The sequence below is a fragment of the Myiozetetes cayanensis genome, unplaced genomic scaffold (assembly GCF_022539395.1).
Source record: "Myiozetetes cayanensis isolate MyiCay16 unplaced genomic scaffold, myiCay2020 scf7, whole genome shotgun sequence".
NCBI lineage: Eukaryota > Metazoa > Chordata > Aves > Passeriformes > Tyrannidae > Myiozetetes > Myiozetetes cayanensis.
In genome coordinates, this window is record NW_026087964.1 from 2,479,107 (window position 1) to 2,505,285 (window position 26,179).

The window sequence follows — 26,179 nt, forward strand, 5'->3', positions numbered from 1 at the left end:
ATTGGAGACAGCAAAACCGCTCTCACACAAAAAGCTAACAAGAAGAAAAACCATGCTTTCTGCATTGAGCACATCAGAGAGACACAAAACTAGCAGGACAAACCCTAAAGCACTTCAAATGTGAGTTCTCCTGTCACACTATTTCTACCATTATGTCCATTCTGTGACAGAACTGGGGGTAACAGTTCAAAGCCACTAGTGTTCAGCACAAATACTGCTGAGTATTTGTGTACTTGGTCTGCAAAGAGGCAGAACCTGCCTGCATTGTGTTCTGGCTTTCCTGAGGGCAGGGAAGGAATGCATTTGACAAGCAGGGACCACACCACGTACAGATGGGTACAATGAGGCAGTGACACTGGCCTGGGACACTGAAAGGGCCACTACCTCCAAGATAAAGGAGGTGAACATGGCATTAGCAAGTAAATTATTTATCCAGGGCAACTAAGCCTTTTCCATGCCAGTGTTACAGAAGAGTAGTTACTACAGCTACTTAAAATGACCTCTGCGTTTGCTGTGATAAGAATTGGGAGTTATTTCTGGAGGGGAAAAAATCTGCATAAGCACCAAGTGATTCCTTACCCCTGAGGAGTTTCTGCACCGAGGTTGGGTGGTGAGTTTGCTGGCAGGGGCAGCCCTGGGTGCCTTTGGTCTTTGTTTGCAGGAGTACATCCCAGCAGTGCTTCACCCAGCACGGTTGGGACTGACTGCACGTGTCCCTGGCTGGGAGAAACCTGCAAGGGAGACTGGCACAGTTAGGAAAAGTCAGGATAACAGAAGTACTGCTTGGCAGGGTTCAGCTTAAAAAGAAAAATATATTAATGCTCTTCCTACCATATTTAATAAATCCAATTAGAGACTAAGTTCATAAGGACTTTAGAGTGTCCTTTTAAACACTGCAGGTTCCATGAAAGACTGTTCATGTCATTTCATTCCCCCCACCCCGTCGTCCCCCTCCCAAAAATAAACTTTTCTGGAGGAAAGGAAATGTATTAAGCAAGTGAAAAGGAAGGCAGAAAGCTCTGCTCTTTGTAACTGCCAGAGCAATGATTTTCTAAAGTAATTGCAGTAACTGGAATTGAGAAAGATTTCTGAGCTCATCTGAAAACCCCAGAGAAAATGAAAAACGGTGAAGTTAGTCTGACAGCATTACCAAAAATCTGGATGTGAACTTCCTGTAGCAAAAAGATCTTTGCACCAGGATTCTAGAAAGTGCTAAGCAAAGAAATCCTGTCTTGATTAAATCACCAGCCTCACGAATCTATCATTCATTTAGGAACACAAGCCCATCAAGTTAGCAAGTGTCTTGAAAACTAGTTTTCTGTGGGGGTCCTTCCTCAGCTCCAACATCCATATTTTACTCCCACATGCTCAACTTACTGCTGGAAGTTACACTACAGGCTTGTTAGAACCAACTCCAAAATATTTCCTCTCTGCTTTGGTATTACACAGCTGTCAGGCATCAAGTCAAGCTCTCAAAAACAAATGCTGGAGATAATTAACTGCACATTAGACATCTGAGTACTACCATATACCAAGTAAAACAAAAAATATGACTTCAGCTTATCACTCCCATATATTCACACCCACCAAAACCAGAGAAACCAACACAGCTCCTGCTTTCCTTACTAGAAAGGACACTCTCTTGTAACCCTTCTGAAAAAAACAGCTGGGCCAAAAATAAAAGGGTGAGTTTAAAGTACTGTTCTTCAGCCAAGCCATCGTTTTTCATTTGCATTTCCATACTTACCAACATTGTCTTTTGACCTTTGAGAGTTTACTTATCTCAGTGATAGCTGGCAGGTCACTCACAAAAGAAATGAGAGTAGACATGAAAGTACCAGAAAAGTAATCACCCTCCCTTTCTGTACTGAAAAAAACCCTTTTCCACACTGCTGCTTGTGTAGCCTGAATCCCCAAAGGATGCAAGTGTAGCTGAAGATTTTGGGTTTAAGTACAGAACAGTTTAAGAAGGAAGGTGAAAAGCAAAGATTATAAACTTGAGAACTGCTTTGTGTTTTCTCCCACTACAGAATACATGACCAGGCAGGCCAACTCCTAAGCAGAAAGAGGGGGGCAAAAAGTGAAAAAAACCCCAACCAACCAACCAACCAAAAAAACCAACAAACCACCAACCTTCAAGGCTTAGTAACTTCTGCTTCAATTATCACAAGGTAAGGTGTTCTACTCATGCCCAGACAAGTTTGAAAGAACTCAACACACCCTCCAAGAGATTTATTATTCTACTTTCCAATCTAATCCTTATTTAAGATGTTTTGAGAAGTGACATAACCCTTACATAACAGTCATATGTAACAGAGCAAGACACTACCTCAGGAGAAGATTTTGTGTGTTTGGCATCACCACTTCCACCGTTCTCAGATGACTTCCTTTTCACGCCCCCAATTCTTTTTGATTTATCTGGAAGAGAAGGTGATCAAGATTAGTCTACTTATCACAAATACACTACTTGGTGTTTGAAGGACAAACAAAAACAGGTCTTACCACACTTCCCATTGTTGTCATAAATGATTTCAACGTGAATTAACTCTGGATCGAGAGTTTTTAAAGCTGGAATCTTGGAACAAGAAACAGAAGAAGCCGTTTAGGGAGGTAAAAGTTACTATTTGAATATATTTATCTGAGATATTGTGGCATGGACTTAAGACACTTCTAGGATCTTGAAACACCAAGCTGAATTTAACAATATGCCATGTGACAGTCTCTGCATGAAAACACACCCAAACTGGTGTTTCAGGGCACTGCCTGCACAGCACAGGGAGCAAAGAAACCAGAGTCATGTTTGCTTCACTCTTCAAATACAAATTCCAGGTCTCCCTCATTTTGCACAGAAGGACATTTGTTACTTAATAATCCACCAGCAGCACACACAGAAACACTTTAGGTAATCCTGCACTACCCTGATCCATCCCTGTGTTTTAAGATTACAGTAAAGACAGAATTAAAAACGGTGCTGGTGGGGATATAAACACAAGTTCCTACCCGTTCCCCATATCTGTTTGTGAACCCACAGCAACTGGTTCCTACCTCCTGGCAGTTGACTTCCAGAGTCCTGGTGGCTGGATTGCCATTGACAACAACGGCTGTGAACCACTGAGTAGATGGATCCAGGCTGTAAATTCTAATTTTTGAACCAATGATATTTTTTCCACCTTAAAAATTGAGGGGGGGGGGGAAATAAAGAGCTTCAGACAAAGGAGGCATGAAGATCATCATAGTTATCAACATGAATTTGCCAACAGTACTGCATGCAAGAGGGAAGTAAGCAAAACAAACTGAGAACCTTTAGACAACTTCCACTGGAAGAAAAATTATACAACTGTGTTCCATCTACCTCCTTCCTGGAATAGTTCAGTGGTGTGGAGGCTAAGACACATAGCAAAGGCTGAAATCTAACCTCCAGATTTCAGACTGTGAGGCAGATCAGTGGAGATGGAAATGAAGGTTCAATGACCAGATGTGAATTTTTCCTCTCTTCACAGTATTGTAAGTTACATCTCTTAAGTTTCAATATTTGCCATAAAAGTAAGACATTCCTTGTACATGCAAGCACATGACTACAAATATGCTTGTATGAACCCAGTAATTAAGAATTTGAAGCTGGCAAACCTAAACCCAACAATTTTAATTTGACTGAAAAGGAAGCCTCTATTCAAAGTCTTGGAGGCTTCTATAAACAAGCAGCAAACTAAAGAAAAAAAAAATCAAGTTACTTGAAACAATAAACTACTCCAACTAACTTCAGGGAGAATTTCTACAAGTTTGGTATCTCTTTCACAAGCACCAGGCATCTGTGTGTGCTTAAATTACATCCTCACTCTTGCAAGGGAAATACTTAAATCTCTACAATCCTTCACATTTTGCGTGCACTGCCAAGGTACAATCAGTATTTTTAAAAAGCTTTTATGCCCTAGAACAGGTTACCAATGAATTAAACCATCACTGAAATGATTTCTCTTTGGCCTTGAGTATTTATTGCCAGTTTTCCATTCCAGAGCCTGCTCATACCTTGGACCAAGCGTGTTTCATCCAGGTGTTTCTTAACCAAAGCCTGAATTTCTTCATTTACATTCTGATCATCCTTAAGAGAAAGCCTGGAACTGTCCACATCCTATTTATGAAAACAAGCATGTAGGTTTGTATTAAGGATAATGCTTTTGACTAACAAACCCCTGTAATATTTAGAAATAAGATTGAAGCAACCGATACAAGTCCAACAAGTTTCTCATTTCCCTGTGTTACTTCAGCTCCAGGATGTTGGATTTGATGCAGACACCACTTTCTTACCACTAATTTGCATCAATCATCTGCAAGTCAGACTGAACTGAGCTCTCCAAGTCCACTTTAATATCGTTCTGAAAACAACCCAGTTTTGTTTGAGTAGATTGCTAAATTGCACCGAACCATCCATTTCTTAATTTAAGATTTCAGGTTCTCAGAAGTAGCAACTTATTTGTCCTGAGCAGATGCAAATATTTAAGTTTTATGTTACTTTTTATGACATGAATGCCAAGATCCAATCCATCTCAAGATACCATTATAAAATGTACATATGAATGAAAACAGAGTCAGCTACATCTAAATAATTCATAATTATTTAGCATCATACATTTACATTATAGTTGGGGGGAGTTTCCCCTTCCTTGGTATGTAAAACAAGCTGCTTGATAAATTCTTGAATTAGAATTGATTCTGAAATGGAAAGTTCAGAGCAAGTTTCCACCTAAGGCTCAAGGACTTCTAATAAGAGAAGAGTTTGGGGTTTTTTTGGTAGAGATTTGTTGGGTTTGGTTTTTTTGTTTTTGTTTTGTTTTCCCAAGCACTGCTCTGGTATTTGTAAGAGGGAGAAGACTGAAGAGCCAGAAGTCAATAAACTTATTCCAGATGCCAGAAAAGCAATCTTCTCCTCTGCAGTGTTCAGATAAGGCTTCTACATAAAGAGACCTCCACTCTGCTGTTGAGCCATCACAGGCAAGACAACCACATACAGCTCTAATTTAGCTTTTAGGGATTCCTTGGTTAATTTCTCAAGAGAACTTGTGTATTTGCTGACTGTTAACAAGTCAAAGCAGAAACTAATGATGGCACTACTGGCAGTCTCAACCTGGGACATCTATTACTATTTTTATTTCAGCCTGTTTACAGGCCTTGACAGTAGTTTCCTGAAAAGGTTAAATCCTTTATCCTTAGCAGATACTATTCTTGTAAACACCTGACCAGCCAATCACAAGGGGCAATCATTTCAACCCATCTGTACCCTAATTTTCACTAATAAACTCTCCTCATGGTGCTCAATAAAGGGGCTGTAATTCAACCATCTCATTTACATTCTGCCCAATTCCTCATTCCTTTAGGATTAGCAGTGTTGTGCTTCAGTTACATAGCAAGATTAATTCTTGACACCCCTGCAATTCCTTTCACAGTAATGACAGTCCTGTCCACGAGAACAAAGGGAAACTATTCCAGGTTATCCCCAAGATCAACACGATGCAACTGCTGTCACCTGAGCTGAGTAACTGTCCCAGCACACTCCCTCTTCCAGCTCTCCTCAGTGACCATGTCCCGGATCAGCTTCAGAAGGTTTTTATTCAACAGACACATTACATCCAGAACAGATTATTTATGTCTTATGGCAATAAACACCTACCTGGATGGGTGTCAAAAGGTCCTTAGAAAGAAAAACACATTTCTCTTCGCCCAGGTAGCGCACTGAAACCAGTGATCCCATCCCAGCCTTGTCCACCAAGGATTTGTAAGTCTAGAAAAGCGATAAACGTGTTCTTAGAAACAGAGTTAAGAAGACCTCATCATTCAACCTTTGCATTTAAAAGATTAGTTTAGTTTTGCATCTGTTTCTCTGCTAAGCTACTACATCTACAAGCAACTCTTGAAAGCAAGTTTCTAATAAAACTCCTAATACATGTCTAATGAAGGAGTAACTGGACTACACTTGAAATTAATTTATTAGAATGAGTTTGGAATTCAGTGCAGGTGGCTGTCATTAGCAATCATTAATTATTCATCTCAACATGAAGAATTTACTAATGTAATAATTCTGATGGTGGATGTGTTACTGAAAACCCTCCTTACAGTAGACTGGGGGAATAACTACTAAATCAATAAATGGTTTACACTGAAGTTCTCATAGCTTGTACATTGGCAATATACTGAAATCTTAATTTAGGCATGTCTGATGACCTGGACAGCCTCATAGTTACACCCCTGCAGTGCAATGATGAAGTTGTGTTCAGGTACACCAAAGGCATCAAGAGCAGACAAGGAACAAAAGTTTCCTTTAAAAGCTTCTGAACACTTCCTAATATGTTCAAAGTTAAATTTTGCCTAGCCCTGCAGTAACAGCTCTGAGTGGGAAGGCATCAGGAGCCTGGAACAACAGAAGTGCCAAGAATAAGATATATTTGTGCTCCATTTGAAAGAAAAAAAGAGAATCATTCTGGCAGAACATATACTTGGGTTTTCTAAGGACTGATCAAAGAAAGACCTTCTTCCCCTTTCTTGTTTTCCCCTCAGTTAGGTCAGCACTGGCAGAGGGGCAGGATCACCCCAGGAGGGACAAGAGTCTCTCCAGGAGCGACTGGGCATTCCAAGAGCTCTGTAGATCTACTCCACTGGTCAGGAACACAAACCCACACACCTCTGTTGTGACCTTTTCTTTCCTGCCCTGCGTGGTGGAGAAGGGAGAAGAAGCCTTTTTTGCCAAGGCAAGCTCCAGAATTGGGCTCCACTTTATCCTACAGAGTCCCTCTGCTAAATGGGCTTTAGAATATGAACCCTGCATGAACTGACTCATCAAACACACCGGGAGGAAAACCTCATGCACAAGTTATCCACTAAGAACTGTTCAGACACTTGGAAATGGACAACAGCTAAGTTTAAATAAGCAGGTTTTCAGAACATCTTATCAGCAAAATCTACCAGTAGAACTGCTGATATTAATCCATAGCTCAGGAAATAAAGGATGCATATTTCCACTTCCTCTCCCATCCCACTCGGCCCTACTTCCAATAAATATCTGCTTTGCCTAAGAAAGAAAGATCAGCTCTAACACAGCAACATGAATTCTCCTGCACACTTTACACCTAGCAAAGTTAGGAGTATTACAACATGAACTACAAGTTCAGCATAATTCACATGTTTGCATCTTCATTTATCTCACAACTACTTTCTTGAGAAGCAATATCCAAAGTAGTCAAGGACAACTATACTGGCTGAATATATTAAAAAAGGTTCCCTGTTCACCTCTCCTGGCCAATTTGCCTATCCAGCCATGCATAGCAGTCACAGGAAGCTTAGTTCTCTGCCTTGCACAGTGCACCTCAGGTTTTCACATGCAGAAAATCCAAACCTCACAAATCATCTGTGCCAGGCAGACATCACATCAGTACCCCTTGAAATATTTTTGTCTCAGGATCAAGAACCACTGCACAAATAACAGTACCCGAGGCAGAATCAAACAAGAATTTAAAGTAAAAATACAGGCTTATCCTTAAAAAACCATTATTTACCCTTTTTCTCTATTCTTAAGTGCAATTCCATGGAAGAAGCGAAGAACCATGAGAAGAGAGGGAGAAGGAATTAACACTGTACAGAACAGTGGTTTGGGAGAGAAGCAAAGTCACAAAAGCACATTCTTGTGTCCACAGGCAAAGCACACCAACTTCAAATGCTGACAAGCTCTGTCCAGCTCCAGCTGAACAGACTTTCTGTCTCCCTTCCCATAAAACCCAAAACTGAGGCTGTACTGGAGAAATCCACACGTTTGACAGGACCGACCCCAGAAGTTGGAACTGCAGAGCCAAAGTGAGTCAAACCAATCTGTACTTGCCATTGCAGGCCACTGGACAGCAGGCATGGATTGGGATTTTCTTTCAGCCAGCACCAGCTTTTGCTCCACCAGGAATGCTATCATTGTACGGCTGTAGACTTCCATCCATCTTCGTTTTTCCCACGGCTCATCGTCAAACTCTACACAAATCTACAGAAAGGAAGCAAAGCAAAGAAGTGACTAACCACAAAATTCGGGCACATTCAACACGGAAAAGGGGAAACAAACACCAATTGACTCAAAATAAAGAAATCATTGGCAGTACTATAATACTAGCGTGATTATTCCCTTTCTGTCACACAGTCAAGCAATCACTAAAGCATCCCAGGGTGACCTGGTATTTTACAAGTGATAATCAATGTTAAGTGGTTTATCATCATTACTGTCACATAAAACATTAATATTCCCACTTAACTTTACAACTTCCCAACTCAGCAAGTCCAGTGCTGCTCAAGGACATTGAATGTGTTAACACTGTCACCACTGTTCACAAGCGGGGAAAAACACAGCCACAAAATCTACTAAAACCCAAGGACTGCCTACAGTAGCAGCACACAGATTTTCCACAAACTCTAGAGCACTTGAATAAAAAAGCTGGGTTTTTTCAGAAATATTTTAAGAAGAACAGTCCCAAAGAATAACATTAGCCAATTTACTAACAGCACAAATGTCAGTAAACCAGTAAAGATGACCAAACTATGTAACGGTTGCTTTTAACTGCTTTTTATCCTTACGAATCTCAGCAGTAACTACACAAACTTTCCAAAGGGAAAGCAACTGTCACTTCATGGCAAGAACATGGTGGTTCAACAAATTTCTTTGGGATGGCATTACCCTTCTTTCGTAGGCAACGCAAGGAGATCAGCAAATGACTGGGAAAGACCACAAATGAAACTCTGCCTGAATGCAGGAATCAGAACACCTCGGAGAGGACTCAGTACTCTGGAGGGAAAAAAAAATCATTCCCTCTTTCCATAAAACGTAACAACCCCGTCTAAATACATTTAAATAACAGCAGAGAAATCTCAACTGAGTGAATGTTAGAAGCATTTCCTGGTGTTTACCTTCCCTCTCAGGGGAGAGGCAAGTGAAAACACGCACACAAAACAGCACTACCGCAGCCAGGAGTCATCCAACTAATGGAAGCAGAAACGAACTTAGTCATTTTGAGGTGCACAGAAACAACGGAAGAGATAAGCAAACAACAAGTACCAGAACCAGAATGGCTTGTTTTGTCTACAGCATCAACACCGCACAAACAGGAATATACAGCTGAGTCGATAATTTCAACAGCGGTTGACAGTCCTTCTACACAAAGCCTAAAGTTTGAGAGGTAAGGACTTCTACTCTTTCACGCTACAAATACTTAATCCCCCCTTCTCAATCCATTACTATTTTGGGTCTATCAATCACGCTCCCACAGAGCCACGAGAGCAAAGGAGACGGGACGTGTTTTGGTACAAAGCCCTCCACGCCTCCATTGTCCGCCCCGCAACTTCTTTAACACTTGAACTGGGGAACTCATCAACTCGATCGCTTCTGGCAGAACCGTAACCAGTTACGAAGCCCACAATAGAGTCCCCAACAGCACCTGCTCCTTCTCCTTTCTGCAGAGAAAGTCCTTAAGAAGAGCTTTCCGCACCAACCTCCTCCCCGCTCCAGGCACGGCCCCGCGCCCAAAGATGGACAAAGCTCCACCCCCGCCGCGGATCCACAACAAGAGGCTCACAACAAAGTTTACGCCTTCGAGAAAGAGTTAGAAACACCCACGGTTTCTTATTGTTCGACAAGGAAGCGGTGCTTTTTCAGTTAATCAGAGGTCACCACGTTCTTCCCATTACAAAAAAAAAAAAAAAAAAAAAAGGAAGACAGAAGGAAAGAGGCGAGGAAACGATTTAAAATGGAAAGATGGTGCTGTTCTTGCTGTCACAGGACAGCCACGGAAGTCCCTTGGAGAAACCAGGACGAGGTACGAGAGGCTGCTGCTACAATGGAGTCTTGTCCTTGGGGAGTAACTACTCGCTCTATACTCGCTGTACATCCAGACATGGTGAATACTTTGACTGACTACAGCTGCCAAATAAAGCCTCTTAAGAACTTCTCAGTCAAACTGTAAAACGCCCCTTGACTTCCACACTAAATGCACAGCCAACGAGTTACACCGTGCTTGCAAACAACTGACTCCGTGTTCAAAAACCCCTTGGTAATCATTAATAAGAAGTGGCCACCATGCAAGAAGACTTCGAGAAACCCCCGACACGAGACTCGAATTCGGCACGTCTTTCATGACCTAAGTACTTGTCCATGACCAGCTACTCCGAAGAGCAGGACAGGAAAGCCACCAATCCCAACAACACTGGAGGGTTTCGGTTTCATCTCTGGCGGAAAAGAAACCCATTCGCAACTGGCAAGACCTTAAAACTACAGAAATAAAACCGAGGCACGGCGGGCGCGGTGAAAAAAAAACCTGGTTTTGAAAACGCTGGTGGAAGAAAAACACATTTATAATTAGTTTGAGGTAGTTTCCTGCACCAGCAGGAGCACACTGGGGACTCCTTCGGCAGAGGTGCACATGTTTCCAAGCGTGTTGGCCAGGCAGACCCTCCCCCCCCGGGAGCAGCGTGTGCTCACACGTGTACACACACACCCACGGGGTTCCCAGGTCGCAGGTAAAGCACTCTGGATTCAGCAGGTCGCTGCGAAAGTTCCCGGTTACCTTCAGGTCTGGCTTGGATATGTCCGTGTGCGACACTGCCCGGATCTTGCCCGACTTCCAGGGCCATTCCGAGATGCGGGTGGCGTCCCACGACCTGTCCTCCTCCTCCGACAGGCACAGGAACCTCTTCCCCACGAGCAGCGACCAGCTCCCCTCAAGCCTCAGCACCATTTTAACTCATCGGGAGGCCTTCGGGGAGGAAACCGAGGGGAGGAGGAGAAAAACACTCAGAGGAGGGCGGTGAGCGCTTCCTCCTTCCCCTGCCGGCCCCTCCCGGTTCTCCAAGCGACTCCGGACGAGCCCCGGACACCTCCCTACCCACCGTCCTGTTAACCACTGCTCGGCGGGGGTGGGTGGAAGGCAACAACAAGAAGGTATTTCCAGAATGGCTGCAGCGCAGCTCCCGGCCATTCCCACCCCCGCCGCCTCTTTGTTCCCTCCTCCGAGCAGTCGGAGCGCCGGGCGGCAGCCCAAGGGAAGGAAGGCAGGCGACCGGGCCAAGCTCCTTCCGCTTCACCAACACCCCGTCCTGCCTTGCCCGGGCAGCCCTCCAGCCCTGTCCCTGCCCTCACCTGCTCCCCTCCCGGCCCCGCTGCCGGCGCACCCCGCGGTCACTCCGGGCGCGGGTCCCGCTCCCCTCCGCCCCCCCCCGCCCCGATCGCCGCCGCGGCCGAGCGACACTGTCGGCGCGGAGCCGCGCACACGCCCCCTCACCCGTGCGCGCGCCCCCGTCCTGCGCCCCTATTGGCTGCGCCGCGCCGGCGGGGCGGGGCCCGCGGCGAGCCTCCCGCCGCGATTGGACAAGAGGGGCGGGGCCCGCGCGCCCGGCCACGCCCCCGAAACCGTTGCTCAGCAGATGGCGGATAAAAAAATAAAAAAAAAAAAAAGGATTTATCCTTCCGCGGGAGCTTCGAAGAAAGGAGTCCCTCGGGGGGGCAGCCCGCGGGCCGCCCACAGCCCGGCCCCAAGGGAAACACAAACACGCTTTGGGTGACGGCGCCTCTCCAGGTCCGGGTTCCTTCCTCAGGCGTGCCGAGCCCTCAGCTGTAGGGCCGTCTTTGGCGGCGGCGGAGGAATCCGAGGGAGGCCAGGGGGTGTGAGACGACCGCTTATACGTGCGGCTCGCGGCGTACTCAGATATAGCACAGGGGGCGGTGGCAGCCGCGAGGCGCTGCCGCGCATGCGCGCGGGGGCGGGGCCGGCACCTGCGGGAGCGCCCCACAGGCCGCCATCTTGTTGGGCTGAGGGAAAATGGGGCCAGCCGGGCCCTGCGTGCTCAGCGAACGGCACAGGGCGAAACAGGACAAAATTAAGGCGTGCTCGAGGTTCCTGGGCAGGATGGCAGACTGCAGAGGACTTCCAGTTATGGTTGATGCGGGTTGTGTGGTTGTATCTACAAGCAAATGGCTGCCACCAGTAACACTAGACTTGTGTGTTCTTTAAAAAGACAAACTAAGGTCACAGAATCACAGAATGGTTTATGATGGAAGGGACCTTAAACACCATCTAGTTCTAACCCCTTGCCATGGGCAGGGACACCTTCTAGTAGGTCAGGCTGCTCCAAGCCCCGTGCAACCTGACTTTAAACACTTCCAGGGATGGGGCAGCCACAGCTTCTCTGAACAACCTGTGCCAAGGCCTCACCACAGTCACAGGAAAGAATTTCTTCCTAATATCTAACCCAATCATACTCTCTTTCAGCTATGAGAACCAATTAAACTGAGAATATGGCAGTGACTGGCTGATGGTGTTTAGCAGTGACTCAGCAGGACACACACTCCTCTTTACCACAAGACTTTCCCACCAGAACGTGTGGGAGAAAGAAGACCAAAAATTAAGAAGGTACCCAAGGCCAAGAAGCTGTTGACTCATCCAGGTTACTGGAAACCCTTAGTGCTCAGCTTGTGCTTTCTCCATGGCTCCATCCATCATCAGAGATGTCTGAGCTCCAAAAATCTCCATCAGACAGCAGCGGGATATTCCTGCCACGTTCTGGTCTCACACTCCGTTTTATCCAAGAATCCAGCCCCACACTTGTGTTAAATTCATTTTAAAGCCTTTCCCACCAATTTGCATCAAGACTCTCCACTGGCCGCTTGTCTGCTACATTCAAACAAACAAATTTACATATGAAATCAAAAGGCACAAAAGCTTCCTCATGTGCCATGGTGAGAGAGATGCTGTTCCTCTTGTTCAGGCAGCCCAATTTCCATGATGACTATAGGGAACCTTCAGTGATTTCTATCAGTGGGATGAACCTAATAATTTGCAGTATTTTCTGCAGGGAAAAACAAGGATATAAAATAAATATTAGAAAATGAATAGATGAGCAACTGCTTGTAGTCTGAAGAATTACCCGTTAGCAGGTCCTGAAAGAAGAAACAGGTATGTTTGCTTCTCAGATTCAAATATTTATTGTATAGACCAGACCTACAAAGTGGAATTTGTCACAAGGTATTATATAAAGCAAGCTAGATTTGAAACCACCAAATTACTTGGTTCATTGTAGGCATCAGACTCTTGTAACAGCAGCTGTATGACGTAAACATCACACAATACAGGTGTTGCATAACCTCCTTATTTTAAAAGCCTTGGGTTTTCTGCATCCAGAACTCTTTGCCTCAAAAAGGAGCTGATTAATTCACGCAGGGAGACGGATGTCGGGCAGTAAGGAAGCAATATTAGGCAACCCAATAAATCAAGCTGTTGGTAGCACTCCAGTTGCCTCGTTAGGCGTTCCACTGAACTTTTCTCCCATTAGCACCAGAAAAAAGGAAACCTTTGAGGAGAGATTTGAACGACAACAACGTGAATTTTTGTGAATGAGCAGCTCCCACGTGCGAAGAGGAGCACGAAGGTTGGTCAAACTTGGTTTATAATTTAATGTTTTGGGTAGGTACTGGCCCAAAAGGCTGAGAGAAAGTGAGCAAGCACGGGGTGACGTAGTCCATGAATGCCCTTGAAAATGAACGTACACTTGAAGATCATGCAGTCAAAATGCAACGTTCTGAATGTACAGAAAGTAAAACAAAGTGGCAGACACCAGAAGAGATGATGGGGAAGCAGACAGAGCACAGGTTGACACAAGAGTGGACAAAACTCAAGCATCCAGGGTAGAAACAAGCTTTCAGTCCTGAAAGAGTAGAGGTATTCAAAACCCAAGGGTAGAAGCCACATAATGTAAGATATTTTTAATTCTGAAGCAGGGAAGATAATCAGCTATGTGGTTCACTTCCCTAGGATTCCTCATTCCTTGAAATTTGATCAGGATCAAATATCCTTTTTAAATTATCTGGCTTCTTTAAAGGTTATAAATTTGAGGTAACCAGTAAAGTCCTGGGTCAAAAAGCAAAATACGTAAAATTTAAAATTATGACTCTAAACATCTCTGAATTTGTTGCATAGTTTATTTTTCCCAGGATTACAACCATTCAATACAGAAAAATAAGGACTATCATTTCTCTTAGCCAGTTATTTTATCACCCCTCGCAGTAGTGTCCACAAAAAACTAATGTCTACTGGGAATATTTTGTGTGTATGTACCCACCCTCACGCTCACAGTGTGTCAACAGAAACATCAGCATGTTCAGAAATTACTTTCAGACCCACACTGTGGTAATGGCAACAGCTGCAACTGTCTCACTCTGCGTTATTTACCTCTGCAGAACACACTGTCTGTCGAGGTACCTGCAAAACAAAGCAGTGCTGTAAATGTGCAGGGCCGATTAAACCTCAGAACAGGGGATTTCAACCCTTTCTTCTGACTACAAGAAGTCCTGAGCATATCTTTTCCAGCTGGCTCTGCCCACTGGGTTGAAGTGGTAATAGGTAAGCCTTTAGCTCCTACATGGGAAAGGAGTAATCTCTGCAAACAGGTGCTCTTTAAACAGTAACTTCAGAACACACTTGAATAAATTCTTCCTTTCAGCCACCATTAAGTAACAGAAAATTTCTCCTGTGCTGTGTGTCACTAGGAAAAAGCAGAAGAGGCTTTGAGGTTTTGAAGTTAATTCTTTGAATTTAACAATTCAATTTAAATTTGAATTCAGCAGCAAAACTCTACAGCCAATTTTATGCCTAAACAATTGCACGCTCAGGCATTTACGCCTACCTCTCTGCATATAAAATCTGGGTCTGCTGTTTAAATATTTGTGCTTGAAAATTGGCCTTTCACTATCCAGAAGTGTTTGATATCCCCAATCACAGGCACTTTGCAAGAAATGGCCATTTCAGTTGGAGTAGGGCCCATAGGTAACGTTAACTGTCATGGCATTTTGTCCTCACAAGTTGTTTTCCATGATAGGAGGGAGCAGATTGCTTTTCAGGGCTCTCCTGCATTTCCAGGATAAATCTCTTAAGTTTGTGTGCAGCTGCAGCAAACAATTATTAGGGCACTGGCTTTTAAAATCTCTACTGCAGCAACATTTTAAAGGTCTCCACTCTCAATCAAAGGCTCTTTGGACAGGAGGCTGTACAAGCAGAGAGGGAGAATATGAACTCCTTTATCTCCTAGTGATTGATGATGGAGGTGTAAGGATGTGTAATTAAAGTTGGAAGTGCTTATAGTCAGGCTAACAAAAAATACCAGCTGTGCTAAGTAGGAACGGAGCTTTGGGAGATACCCAACAGTTCATTCCTCTGGGATGTCTTGAGATGTGATGCTAAAGAATGACTGTAAACAGACCACCAGAAACTTTCCTATTCCCTAGCACCAAACTGATGGAGGTGAGGTACTCCTTAAGTAGCTGAAGTAGATCAGTTACTGCTCGTATCCAGCCGAGCTCTGGTTACAGCATGAAAAGATAAAAGCCTGTGGGAGCTCCTTGCTCGGGTCCAGCCGTGTCACCTCAGCACATCTCACCTGCACCAGCTTTGTAAGACTGGCAGGACTAGTCCTGCGTCTTTTTCTTCCACGATTATCTCTTCACCATAAGTTAAAATGAAATATTTCATGTCTCACATTAGCTAATATCGTCTCCCTGTCTGAAGCCGAAGGAAGCACGTATTTTGACACCAAGTCCATTCTAATTTTATGCAATTAAGTTTACTCACTGAAGGGAAAAGTCCATCAGAAATGCTTGAACTTTTACTCTTTTCCACTCCCATAGATACTCTGCAGTGGGGACCAACTTTCTTTGGCTAGTGATGAGTTAGTAGGACACAGATTTGCTATCCCAGCTGTAGAAACAGGCAATCATGAGAGGACTCTTAGGATGATAAATCAGGATCAATTATTGAATTTTAATTGACTATTAATTTAACATGTAATGATTTAATTATTTAATTGGATGTTAAGTATTGTCTGGGGATTGGGATTGGATATTAAATTTTGCAGAATAATTCTAAGGTTAAACAGGTATTTATAGACAGAGTAATGCAATAACCTTTACAGAATAAACATTAGACATCAGGTGTGGTAATTCCATGCTGATTTTGTTTTATCTTGGCTGCTCCAGAGGAAGAAAGCCTGGTTTGGAAGAAAATAGCCCTTTCCCCTCAGGTGTTAGTACATTATCAGTTAATAATTCAAAGGGTTTGGGGTATCATTCTTTAATAAAAGAATGCAAATCTATATTATGTTGGTGGATGTAGCTGAATCAAGTCTTAGAAACCACCACCCAGGGATTGTCTTGATGATGTGCAAAAGGACACATTGAAAGTTAGGTAAAGCAACACAGTGAACTTTAGACAACATTGTTTAATGAGCTGTGGAAAACTGTTTTTTGTTAATTACCTTTATCTCCAAAAGCCTCACAACAAAACTGAAAGCACAACACGTTGGTCATATTTTGCTACTCGATACATCCAGGCTCTGTCATCACTGAAATAACAACCTGGCTTAGGCAAAGACCAGCCAGCCTTTATGCCATTCCCTGCCACTGCCAGAGGGGATCTTAAAGCTTATTACAAGTGTGTCCTGCTCTTTCTTTTAAACAAATCTCTCTGTGATTGAGTGTCTTCCCTTCAGAGAAATCTCACAGCTTTCTCTTGTGGATCTGACAGGAGATTTCAGCAGCTCAGGCTCCTGGGCATGTTTAGGTGTCAGGTCAGTGAGTTCTAGACCAGATGACAGAAATTGGTCTAATATTGAACTGGCCTGCTCTGCACTTTTCCAAAATCATGTGGATGGAATTCGCAGTGCTGCTTTTGATTATTCAAAACCACATGTGTTTTCTCTTGAAAGTTCTCTCAGCTTTGGTAATTTAAGGTACTTTTTGACTGAACATGGGGAGAAGTGGTGATTGTTGTGAGCTACAAGTATGTGCCATTTGGACAAGGACCTTGACTGTTCTGGAACGTGTATTCACTTAAAAAGAGGGTTTTTAAAATTCTGTATATTGTGCTGATGTAATGTTAACAAAGCTGAAGTAATGTATCACCAAAGCTAAAAAAAAAAGGAAAAAATGAAATATTAAGATCCCAGATCTTGGTGAATATAGAACTGGGAATATTTAAAAATTGTATATTGCTAAATGTGACCTAGTTGGTATAGCACAGAACTGGGAGCCAAATCTGGAATCTAACACTGTGTCATTAGGCAGATAATTTAATTCACCTCATTTCTCTGTAAGATGAGCATAACAATAATCATTCTTATGAATAGCTTTGTGTTATGCACCTGAAAGATGATGAGTATTATAGCCACTAATTAAACATTATTTTAATCTTCAAATTTCCTTTCCCTTTTAAACTTTTTAATAAGTGTTTATGCTCCCTTAATGCCAGAGAGGAAAAAAGCATGATTGTGAAGCAGCTGCTAAGAATTTTTTCCCAGAAGATATTTAATATTAAATTGGGATTGAGTCATCCGTTTCAGATAAAGGGGCAATGCAAGAATTAATATGTGAGAGTTGAGATGTTGAGTAAAACACATTCAAAGCAGAATCAGAGCAGCTGACACACCTGAGCCATCAAACTGGCTCCCACCTTTCATGTACTCTCAGTCCAGAAATTGGGAATGGGCGTTGTAATTTCTCTTCAGCTTGGAGAAATGGAACAGGATTGATTAGAAGGGGGCAGTTGTGAGGCCACTGGGAGGGCAGCCGGACTCCAGGCTGAAGCCTGAACTGCAGCTGTACTGGGAATTGTATCACTCACTGTATTTGTCATTGCAAACCACCCAGTAATTTCGTACTCTCTGTAAAGTTCCCCAAGTCAAGTACATGGCAGTGAAATTAGGGGTGCCCTTTCCCTGCCCATCTCTCTTCAGAGCTGTCACAGACTGATGGCTGCTCTCCAAACCCTGGGCTTTGGCAGGAGAGGTTTGCCTAAAATTAAAACAATAGTTCTGAAGCAGATTCTTGACTCCAGTGAAACTAAGAATTTCATCCACTGATTTTTTGCAGAGATCATATGGCAGCCTTGTCTTCTTGTAAGAGGAGGATTGCAATCTGTACTGTCCCTCATCTCTTCTTAAAAGCATAAGAAGGCAAATTTGAACTTTTCCTGCTTCCCAATATCTACTGCCCTAAACAGCATAATTATCTAACTGCAGTTGTCCAAAATATGGAAATTATATTTTCCAGTTTCCTTTGCAGAGGAACTTCTGCTGCAGCATAGGCTTCTAGTGCTGTTCCTTACTCTTATTTCCGAATTATAACAGAATAAAACTTACAGCTGCAATTTTTAAGTGAAAATGAAAGAGACACAGCCAAGTTACTCCAGGCTGTCTCTGTTGTCCAACAAACTTGGAATTACAAACAATGAAGAGTAACTTAAAACCTGTCTGTCTACCTTGGGATGGCTGGAGATGGATTTGTTTCAAAAGCAAGCAGGAAAATATTTTAGGCAATTGAAATAATTGGCAAGGCTGAAAGGGATTTTGTAAATGCAGCGTTAGGAAAAAAAAAAAAAAGTCAGCAGCTCATTGGAGGGCTTTGAATTTTAGCAGGCATGGGTTGCATGTCAGGTGTTGGGTTCCCTGACTCACACCGTGAGATGATTAGCACTGTGCCTCTGGTTGCAGCAGAGGTAGGATGTGCCTCACTTTGTATAACATGTAGGTCACAAACTGCCAGCACAGAAAATACGCGTTTAATGAGCTTCATCCACCAGCAGGCATCTCGTTGTCTAGGCCTACTCTTCAGGGAGCGAACAGAGGCATCTCCAGAAGGAGATTCATACTAAAATAGATGTCTAGAATAAGTGGGACAAATTATCCCTCAGAGAGGTCTGATCTTCCTCATTTGCTGAAGAGGTCCCTGATTATTGCCTTTTGTTCCACCCTTTCTGTAAGAGTAAATGCTGAGCTAGATACAAACACGAAGTGGGATGGTGTCTGGGCTTCTCTGGTTTACACATTGTTACCCAGATTAGGTAGGCACTGAAGTTTTGGGTTTTTTCTTTATTGAAAGCTACTGCAAGTGAATGCTGGTCTGAGGCACTAATGAGATAACAAGGAGTGCAGTGCATGCCCAGGGCTCACAGGTGTTCTGTGGTACCAGTGACCTTCTGCTTGTTAGAGGAATAATGTGTGGAGACAGGAATCACAGGAATTGGTTGTGGGCATAAAGGATCTTTTAAAGAGGGAGGAAAATGACAGCTTTATTCTTCAGGTTCAGTATTTTATCAGATTCCTTTAAACCCATCTATTGTTTGTACACAAAGAATGCAAAATAATCACTTATGAGCACGGGCTAGAAAAGACCTCAGAGAAGTTCTAAATGGTTCAGAATGTTTACATTTGGCTGTTCCAAAGCAGTGTGTTGGACATGCTGCAGTGCAAGGAGAGAAGGAGCCCTTTTCTAGCTTTACTACTGTAAACTATGTGCTTGCTCCCCAAAAATGGGTAGACTCTTTCAGAGTTAGCGAAAAGCAAGTAGTGAAAACGGAGGTTTAACCGGCAATAGAAGTGTTGCACGAGAGAACAGGATGTGCTGTCATTGTTAGCACTTCATGAGCAGGTCATACCAAGGAATGCTGTGTTAAAGCATGTGCCTGGGAATAGTGCTGCTGGTTCACTGTGTGGAACTGGTGTTACGACTTAACCTCTTTCCACTTAACGTTTTCCCCTCTGGGATTAACAAATATTTACCCACCTTTAAAAAGTGCCTTCTGTTCTTCAGAGAAGTGCTGAATAAATACAGAGCAGTATTGCCCTCAACAGCAGGTAATCCTGTTAATCTAACATGCACCCTGTGTTTATGTTGAATATGTTCCATGCCACTTGATCATTGTAGTTAGATTAACAAAGGATATTGCAGGGATTAACTCTTAAGTAGTGGCTGCAGCTGCCCACCATGTGTGTTCACTTGTAGCCCAAAACCAGGGTTTGAAATCCTCTTGCCTATAGTGAATAGGAGGAATGCACTTGACTTTTGCAGAAGCAATTTTCCATCCAAAAGGATAATGTCTTGACCTAAGAGGTTTGCAACACAACCTGTTGCACACTGCTCTGATAGCTGCTCTGCTGCTGGCACCAGGGGAGACAACCTCAGTGCTAAGACAGCTTCTGGTCTCTGCCCACCACACCAGCTCTGCAGAGCTGTTTTGAGGTTAAAGCTATCCCACTTCTCACTCCACTTTAAGTGCCACAGCTCACAAAGTCATGTGTAGGCTACTTTGTAAAATATTAGCTGAAGACAGGGTCCTCCCCACTGTAATGGCCCTGCTCTGGAGCTGGAGGTTGGACCCAATGACCTCCATGGGCTACTTCCAACCTAAATCAGTTGTTGTACAAAGTCAGGTGTAGCCTCAGCATCACGGAGCTCGCAGGAGTTGAAAATCACCCGCTGGCTCCTGAGGACATTCCTGTGTAGCTGTCTCAGACTAAGCTCTGTGTTGCTACAGCAACACCTTTATCAGCACCCTGACTGGTTTCAGGGTAGTTCTGGGAAGACCATATGATGTGCTGGCACATTTCCCATGGGATACAGATACACCTTCACAGTCCTGCAGCTGGCAGTGCTGTTCTGTGCCTGTATTTTGTCCATTTCATTTTGGTGGCACTTGGAGAGTCTCTGGGCTGTAATAGGTGTGGGAAGTATTTTCAACAGAGCGTGACTGAACTGGGGTCTGAGGGAGGAGAGAGCACAGAAGACACTCCATCCCCTTCATACATGCAGTTGAGAGTCTCTTGCTGAAGTGTGTAGGGAGAACATGTGCTTGCAAATGCAAATGTTTCTTTTAGCGCCTCGAGAGGCTGGAATTTGCAGTTTTCTGGCTGGAGACTAATATAGAAAATAGAGGTTGAGCACAATATTATTTTTTTTCCCAAGCAGTTGGCTGTTGTCTTTTTTCCTCTTCATCAGCGTACCTTGTGGTATTGAAGTATAAACTGCTAGGAGTCCAAATTTCCATTTTCAGCTGCAGACTTTTCAAATCTCGTGCTAACTGGATCACTATTTGTGGGGAGAAACTACTGCTGTTTTCCTCAGTCAGACACAGAGGGTTCAGAAACATGTTAGAATATCTTCACTTCCCACATCGAGTGGTGGCAGTGCTCTGTATGCAACTGTCACACCACTCACTGACCTTCGTGAGCTGTAGCAGGTACCAGCCAAGAAACTGTTATCTGATCTCATTAGTAGGGGCATTAAAGTGAGATATTGTAAGGCTTCAAAAGGGAGTAACACTTGCAGGGATGGGGGACCTCTATAAGCAGCCTGTAGAAGGTAAATTGAAAACTCTTATCACAATGGTTGTATTTTTCCTTTGTCTTGGTTTTTGTTTTGTTTTGTTTTTCCTGAAGCCCCTAAGTTGTTCGTTTGGGTCCTGCTTCTTTTTCTGTTTCAGTTTTGGAATGTGGCCTTTTTTATCCCTGGGAAGACAATTAATTCTTGTCCCTGCTGCACCATAATGAGAGGGAGAGAAGCAAGATGATGCTGCAAGTTTTTTCATACACCCTGCCTGCAGAGAAAAAATTTAGTTATATAACTTGTCCGTATAAAGAGGCATCTTTTCCCTGACATCCTTTTTACTTTTTTTTCCAGAATCAAATAGAACTGGAAGTAGCTCAGTGTGGTGGAATGTCACGTTCAGAACTATACATGGTGTGAGAGTCGGTGTCTTTAATATGCTTTGACACTCAGCATTTCTCTTTGCATGTGTAACTGAGGAGAAAGCAGTTGGAAAGCAGTGGGTGGTTAAAACACCTTGAGAGGACACACATGAGAGCCACAGGTATATTGTGGTCTATGGGAGGAGGAGGAAAGTCCTGGTAGAGGTATGGGAAAACCCCTGGAGAAATTAGTGCAGTCACAGCGAGGTTGCTGCTCACCTGCAAGTACCTCTGAGCAGCTCCTATGGGAAGGCATCTTTGCCAGGTGTGCCAGTGCAGCTCGTTTCCTTCTGCCTCCCTGCGGGCTCTGTGCAAAATTGAAACCCCATCCCGCTTTGTGCTGGGATTTAAATTGATCCTGAAGGTCAATATCAGCTTTTTATTAAAATTTACCATGAAGTAGTATTTATGCAGTTATTAGAACATGTTTTTACACAGCTGTGTTAGCCTAGTAATTGCTCAGTGATCTTATCTGTGTACAGGATACTGGTAAATAGAGCAGTGCCCACGATTATTTGGTTAAAGGTGATTCAGCAAGGGATGGGAAGAAGCCCACTGTGCTTTCTTCTCTTATTGCCTTCAGTTCTTTCATTACACCAAGCCGTGAAGTCAGCCTGTCTCTAGCCACTGCTAAGGCCAGTCTGCAGCCAGTGCTCTGGCTTTCTCCTGACACAGTTAGGGCTATCGATAACCTCCTGCACATTCCTTCTCTGTTTCCTCAAAGGAAGCTTCCCTTCTGCTCATCAGAGGGGCCCCTTTCATTATTTACAGCTCCTTGTTATCGTTAGCATTCCCATTTCCATGGCGCCTCAGGGAAACCTCAAGGCCATGCACTGCCCATATTTCTCTCAACATCCCTCTTTGGCAAATGTCACGTTCACACTGGCACTTAATTGCCTTCCTCCTTTCTCTCTGTGTCTGCTTTAAGGACAGGAACATGGTCGAGTCATCCTTCTGTACATTTACTATTGTTGTCATCACTGAACACTACACAGTAATAAAATTCAAAACAGCCCATCCTTCCAGTGCAAGAAGATAAGGACTGACCCACTGGATCCGACCAAAGCTCTCTGCACCTCAGTATCTCCTCCCTGGTGATAGCTGATGAGTAGGGCCCAGAGGGACATACACCAGCAAATTTAAGGAGTAACCCTCCCCTGGTCTTGACTCAGTGTGCATCATCCACAGAAACTTGCCATGGCCATGCAATGTCCTGTTTTAAAGCTAAAATAGGATTTGTCTTGCTGCTGGTTTCCAGTTTTGACAGTATGCCTTATTATTCAAAGTCACTATTGTAGTGTGTTGTTTGTTTGGGTTTGGTTTTTTGTTGGGTTTGTTTATTTGTTTTTAATTGAACTGTTTTTTTTACATTTCAGTTGTGCACTGTCCATAGCAGTGTGTTTAGGACATAAATGGAGACAGGCCATAAACTGGAGACATGAGGTGAAAAGATGGTAGCACCTAACAAGGAACAAGGAAACTAATCTGAGTGACAGAAGTACTGTAACAATAGTGGTAATTTATTGATGTCTTTATTGACTTTTAAGGCTGAAAAAATAAGTCCCAGTCTAAGATACAGTCCTTTTTTCATGAATTTATAAAATGCTGTAATCCATAGATTTTCTTCATTCCTGTGGGTCCCTTCCAGCTCAGGATATTCTATGATTCCGAAATAGTAGAAAGGAAAATATGCTAGACTGGGATGATTTCCCATGGAACTGGAGGGTCTGCAGATGCCTCAGAGCCACTAATGAATTAATCTAAGACACCTGGATTTATTCCAAGACAGAGGCATCTTGTCTCATGTAAGCTACATAAGAGGATATGGGAAGCAAAGAACAGATACTCAGAAGACACTTTTGGTGCACAACTAGAGGTATTCAGAGCTTAATATTTGAGATACTGAGTACCAGCAAGTAATTCAATAATAAAGATGGAAATGGCAGCCAGGAAATGCTGACTGCCTCCCCATGCTTTAACAATACTGCCCATAGAGCAGGATTAACCTTTTCCTATCTGCTCTGTGTTTGTTAGTAAAGTAGTTTTAGAAGTGGGCATTGCTGTGTTCAGGAGCGACTTTCTCCTTGGACTTTTGCTCTAATGTCTATGTTACCTCTTTAGGTTTTCATTTATGTGTTTCTTTTGTTTTGCTTCCCAAGTAGAAGTCAGAAGACAAATGCAAGGGATCACCTATTCTGTTCCAGTGGGTGGAACACCAAATATTACTCTTTCAAGAGGTTGAGTATACCTATCTATATATGTTTATATATATATATATGTATGTGTGTGTGTGTATTCCTTGATGGAATGTAGAGTATTTATTTCCTGATCAAACTGTCTTTCTTCTCCTGATATATTTAAGGTGTTGTAGCAATACTACACAGTATATGAGTGCACTCTAGCTATTGCATGTGTATTTTATTTATTTTTATATTCATTTTGTTGGTTTGGTTTTGCCACATGAACTTCAGCACCCAAACATCACCACAAGTTTTCTGTCTGATATTTTTCTCTATCCCTGGGGGCATTTCCTGGCTAGGTTGTCAGTCCTTCAGCTGCTCTGAAATGCCTCTGGTGTAGGTTCAGTCCACTGGAGGGCTTAAGAGGTGTCTGCACTTGCCACTTCCTGGCCTTTTTTAGATCTGGTGACTGTGCATATATGTCAGTGACTCTTCTTGTTCTTGGTTTGGCAGTTGTTGTTCAGCTGTGAGGCAGAGATCCCCCCTCCCTGGGTCCAGAGAGGAATGAGGCTGATTATGGGAGAGCTGTTGGGGGGTCTGACTTCTCCATGGCTGTGAACTGCTCAGGAAAAGTAGTTGCTAGGAGAAGGTTACGTGGTATTTAGAGTGAGGGTAGTGGCTCTGCCATCACTATCAAAGCTGATTTATTTTTTAATTTGGGGAACAGAGATCAAACCATGTAATGGTGCAATCTGTGTAGGATTTTTCACTGCCAGACCTTCTTCCACTGCTAAAGGTGTTTCAGAATGTTCCGCTAACATTGGGTGGCATCTCTGCTGAGCTGGCTGTGTAAATTAATTCATAGCTCTTCCTACAGCTTTAACTCTTCTTGTGTCTCTCTGTTGTTTTTTATAGACTGGATAAAGTGGTTTAACAGCAAAGTTCCCTTTTCTTTCTTCAAACAAAGCCTCCTTCCAGGATGCTTGGGGTGTCACATGCCGAGCTCACAGTCACAGAGCTGTGAATTGTCCTAAGACACAGCCCATGAGGAGTAGGTAGGGGGCATTGTCACCCTTCCACTGGTGACTCAGTAGAGCTGAATTTCTCTCCTTCACCCTGTTCACCAAACAGCTGTTTCAGTGAACCTCCCTGCATTCACATGGTCAGGCTCCTTAGATTTTCCATCACCAGACTACCTTGTTAACTATCTGTGTGCTTTTGAGGCTTCAAGATCAGTCATGAGGTGATGATTGTGTCAGTTGGGTACAAAGCAGCACAAGGCGGGTCCATGTCCTGCTTACCCAGAGAGAGCTGCCAGGCAGAAAAATAATCAAGCCTTTCTGAGAGTTGCTGCTCAAAAAAGAGAGGTGGGGTCAGCAGTGATGACAACTGGCAGGAGTTGCAGGGAACATGGTGAGCTGGAAGAGGCTGGAAGGAGCCAAGAGAACATGAGGCTGTTATGATTTGGGCACTAAAACGTTTTGCTGAAGCTTTCGGTGTTGTCCCCTGTAGTCTCTCTCTTTATGATCCAGTATCTTCTCCTGTTGGCCCGTTTTTCTATGTTTGAAATATGCAGCAAGTACTAAGTGGAGAGTGCTGTGTACTGTGGTGATTACACAAATATTCATGCAGAGAGATCTGTGCCTTGTACTTGATAACATCTCACCATTAACTGCAACAGTGTTATGGAGTGTCTGCCAGCATGCAGTCTAAAAGCTGCACTAAATAGTCCTGATACAAGAAAAGTCTTGGATAACAGATTTCCAAGTACTTATTTGGCTATGATACACAAACCAAGACAGCCACATGATGATTCACTGCCTTAGAGTTTGCGCTGGATGACCTAATGGCTTCTTTTGGAGAGAAGGCAGATCGTGCAGAGACAAAGACAGTTAATTTACACGTGCTTACTGCAGCAGACCACCCAGCCCTGCCTTGTGTGCCTGTACAGCAGTCAAAATGCTGGCTGGAGCGATGCTGCCGCTGCCGGCCCGTACAGTCCCCGAGGCAGGAGTGTCAGGTGCTGGCCCCAGACCCGCAGCTGTGCTTCACAGCCGGTCGGTAACACAACATCCCTGTGTTTGCAGTAGAAGCGCTGCTGTGCCCGCGATGTGGGTGCGGGGGTGGCGCGGTACGGGTCACAGCGCGGGGTGGAAGGTCCCCCTGGTGGAAGAACAGACCCACTGCGACGAGGGGAGCAATGCGGCCGTGTAGATACTGCCCGAGAAATTAATTTTTAGAGGTGCTGAACTTTAACTACGTGTGTGTCCGTGCCTGCAGCGTTAGCTGAAGACTGTAGGTGGTTAGTTCTGTCTGTCCCCAGACGTGTCGGTTTTCTGGGGACCAGATCCAGGGAGCCTGCATAAGGAAAGGGGATCCCGTTAATGGACGACTTTGAGCTGAACAGAAGAAAGGTGTTA

The 26,179-nt window shown here is 43.7% G+C and overlaps 1 protein-coding gene across 2 annotated transcripts in view; it reads right to left on the reverse strand.

The window, feature by feature from the left end:
- The window catches only part of KDM3A (lysine demethylase 3A), a 29,306-nt gene extending 18,314 nt beyond the window's left edge, over positions 1-10,992 (reverse strand). Inside the window, exons 1-8 of one of the 2 annotated variants that reach the window (XM_050338719.1) lie at positions 10,581-10,992; positions 7,865-8,014; positions 5,666-5,776; positions 4,027-4,129; positions 3,046-3,170; positions 2,503-2,575; positions 2,330-2,418; positions 580-743 (exon numbers count right to left, since the gene is read on the reverse strand). In XM_050338719.1, coding sequence (XP_050194676.1) covers positions 580-743; positions 2,330-2,418; positions 2,503-2,575; positions 3,046-3,170; positions 4,027-4,129; positions 5,666-5,776; positions 7,865-8,014; positions 10,581-10,751 — 986 coding nt within the window. In that variant the 5' untranslated portion in view covers positions 10,752-10,992. The remainder of the gene's footprint in view (positions 1-579; positions 744-2,329; positions 2,419-2,502; positions 2,576-3,045; positions 3,171-4,026; positions 4,130-5,665; positions 5,777-7,864; positions 8,015-10,580) is intronic. The other variant, XM_050338720.1, reaches the window with a different exon arrangement.
- Between the last annotated feature and the right edge of the window lie 15,187 nt (positions 10,993-26,179).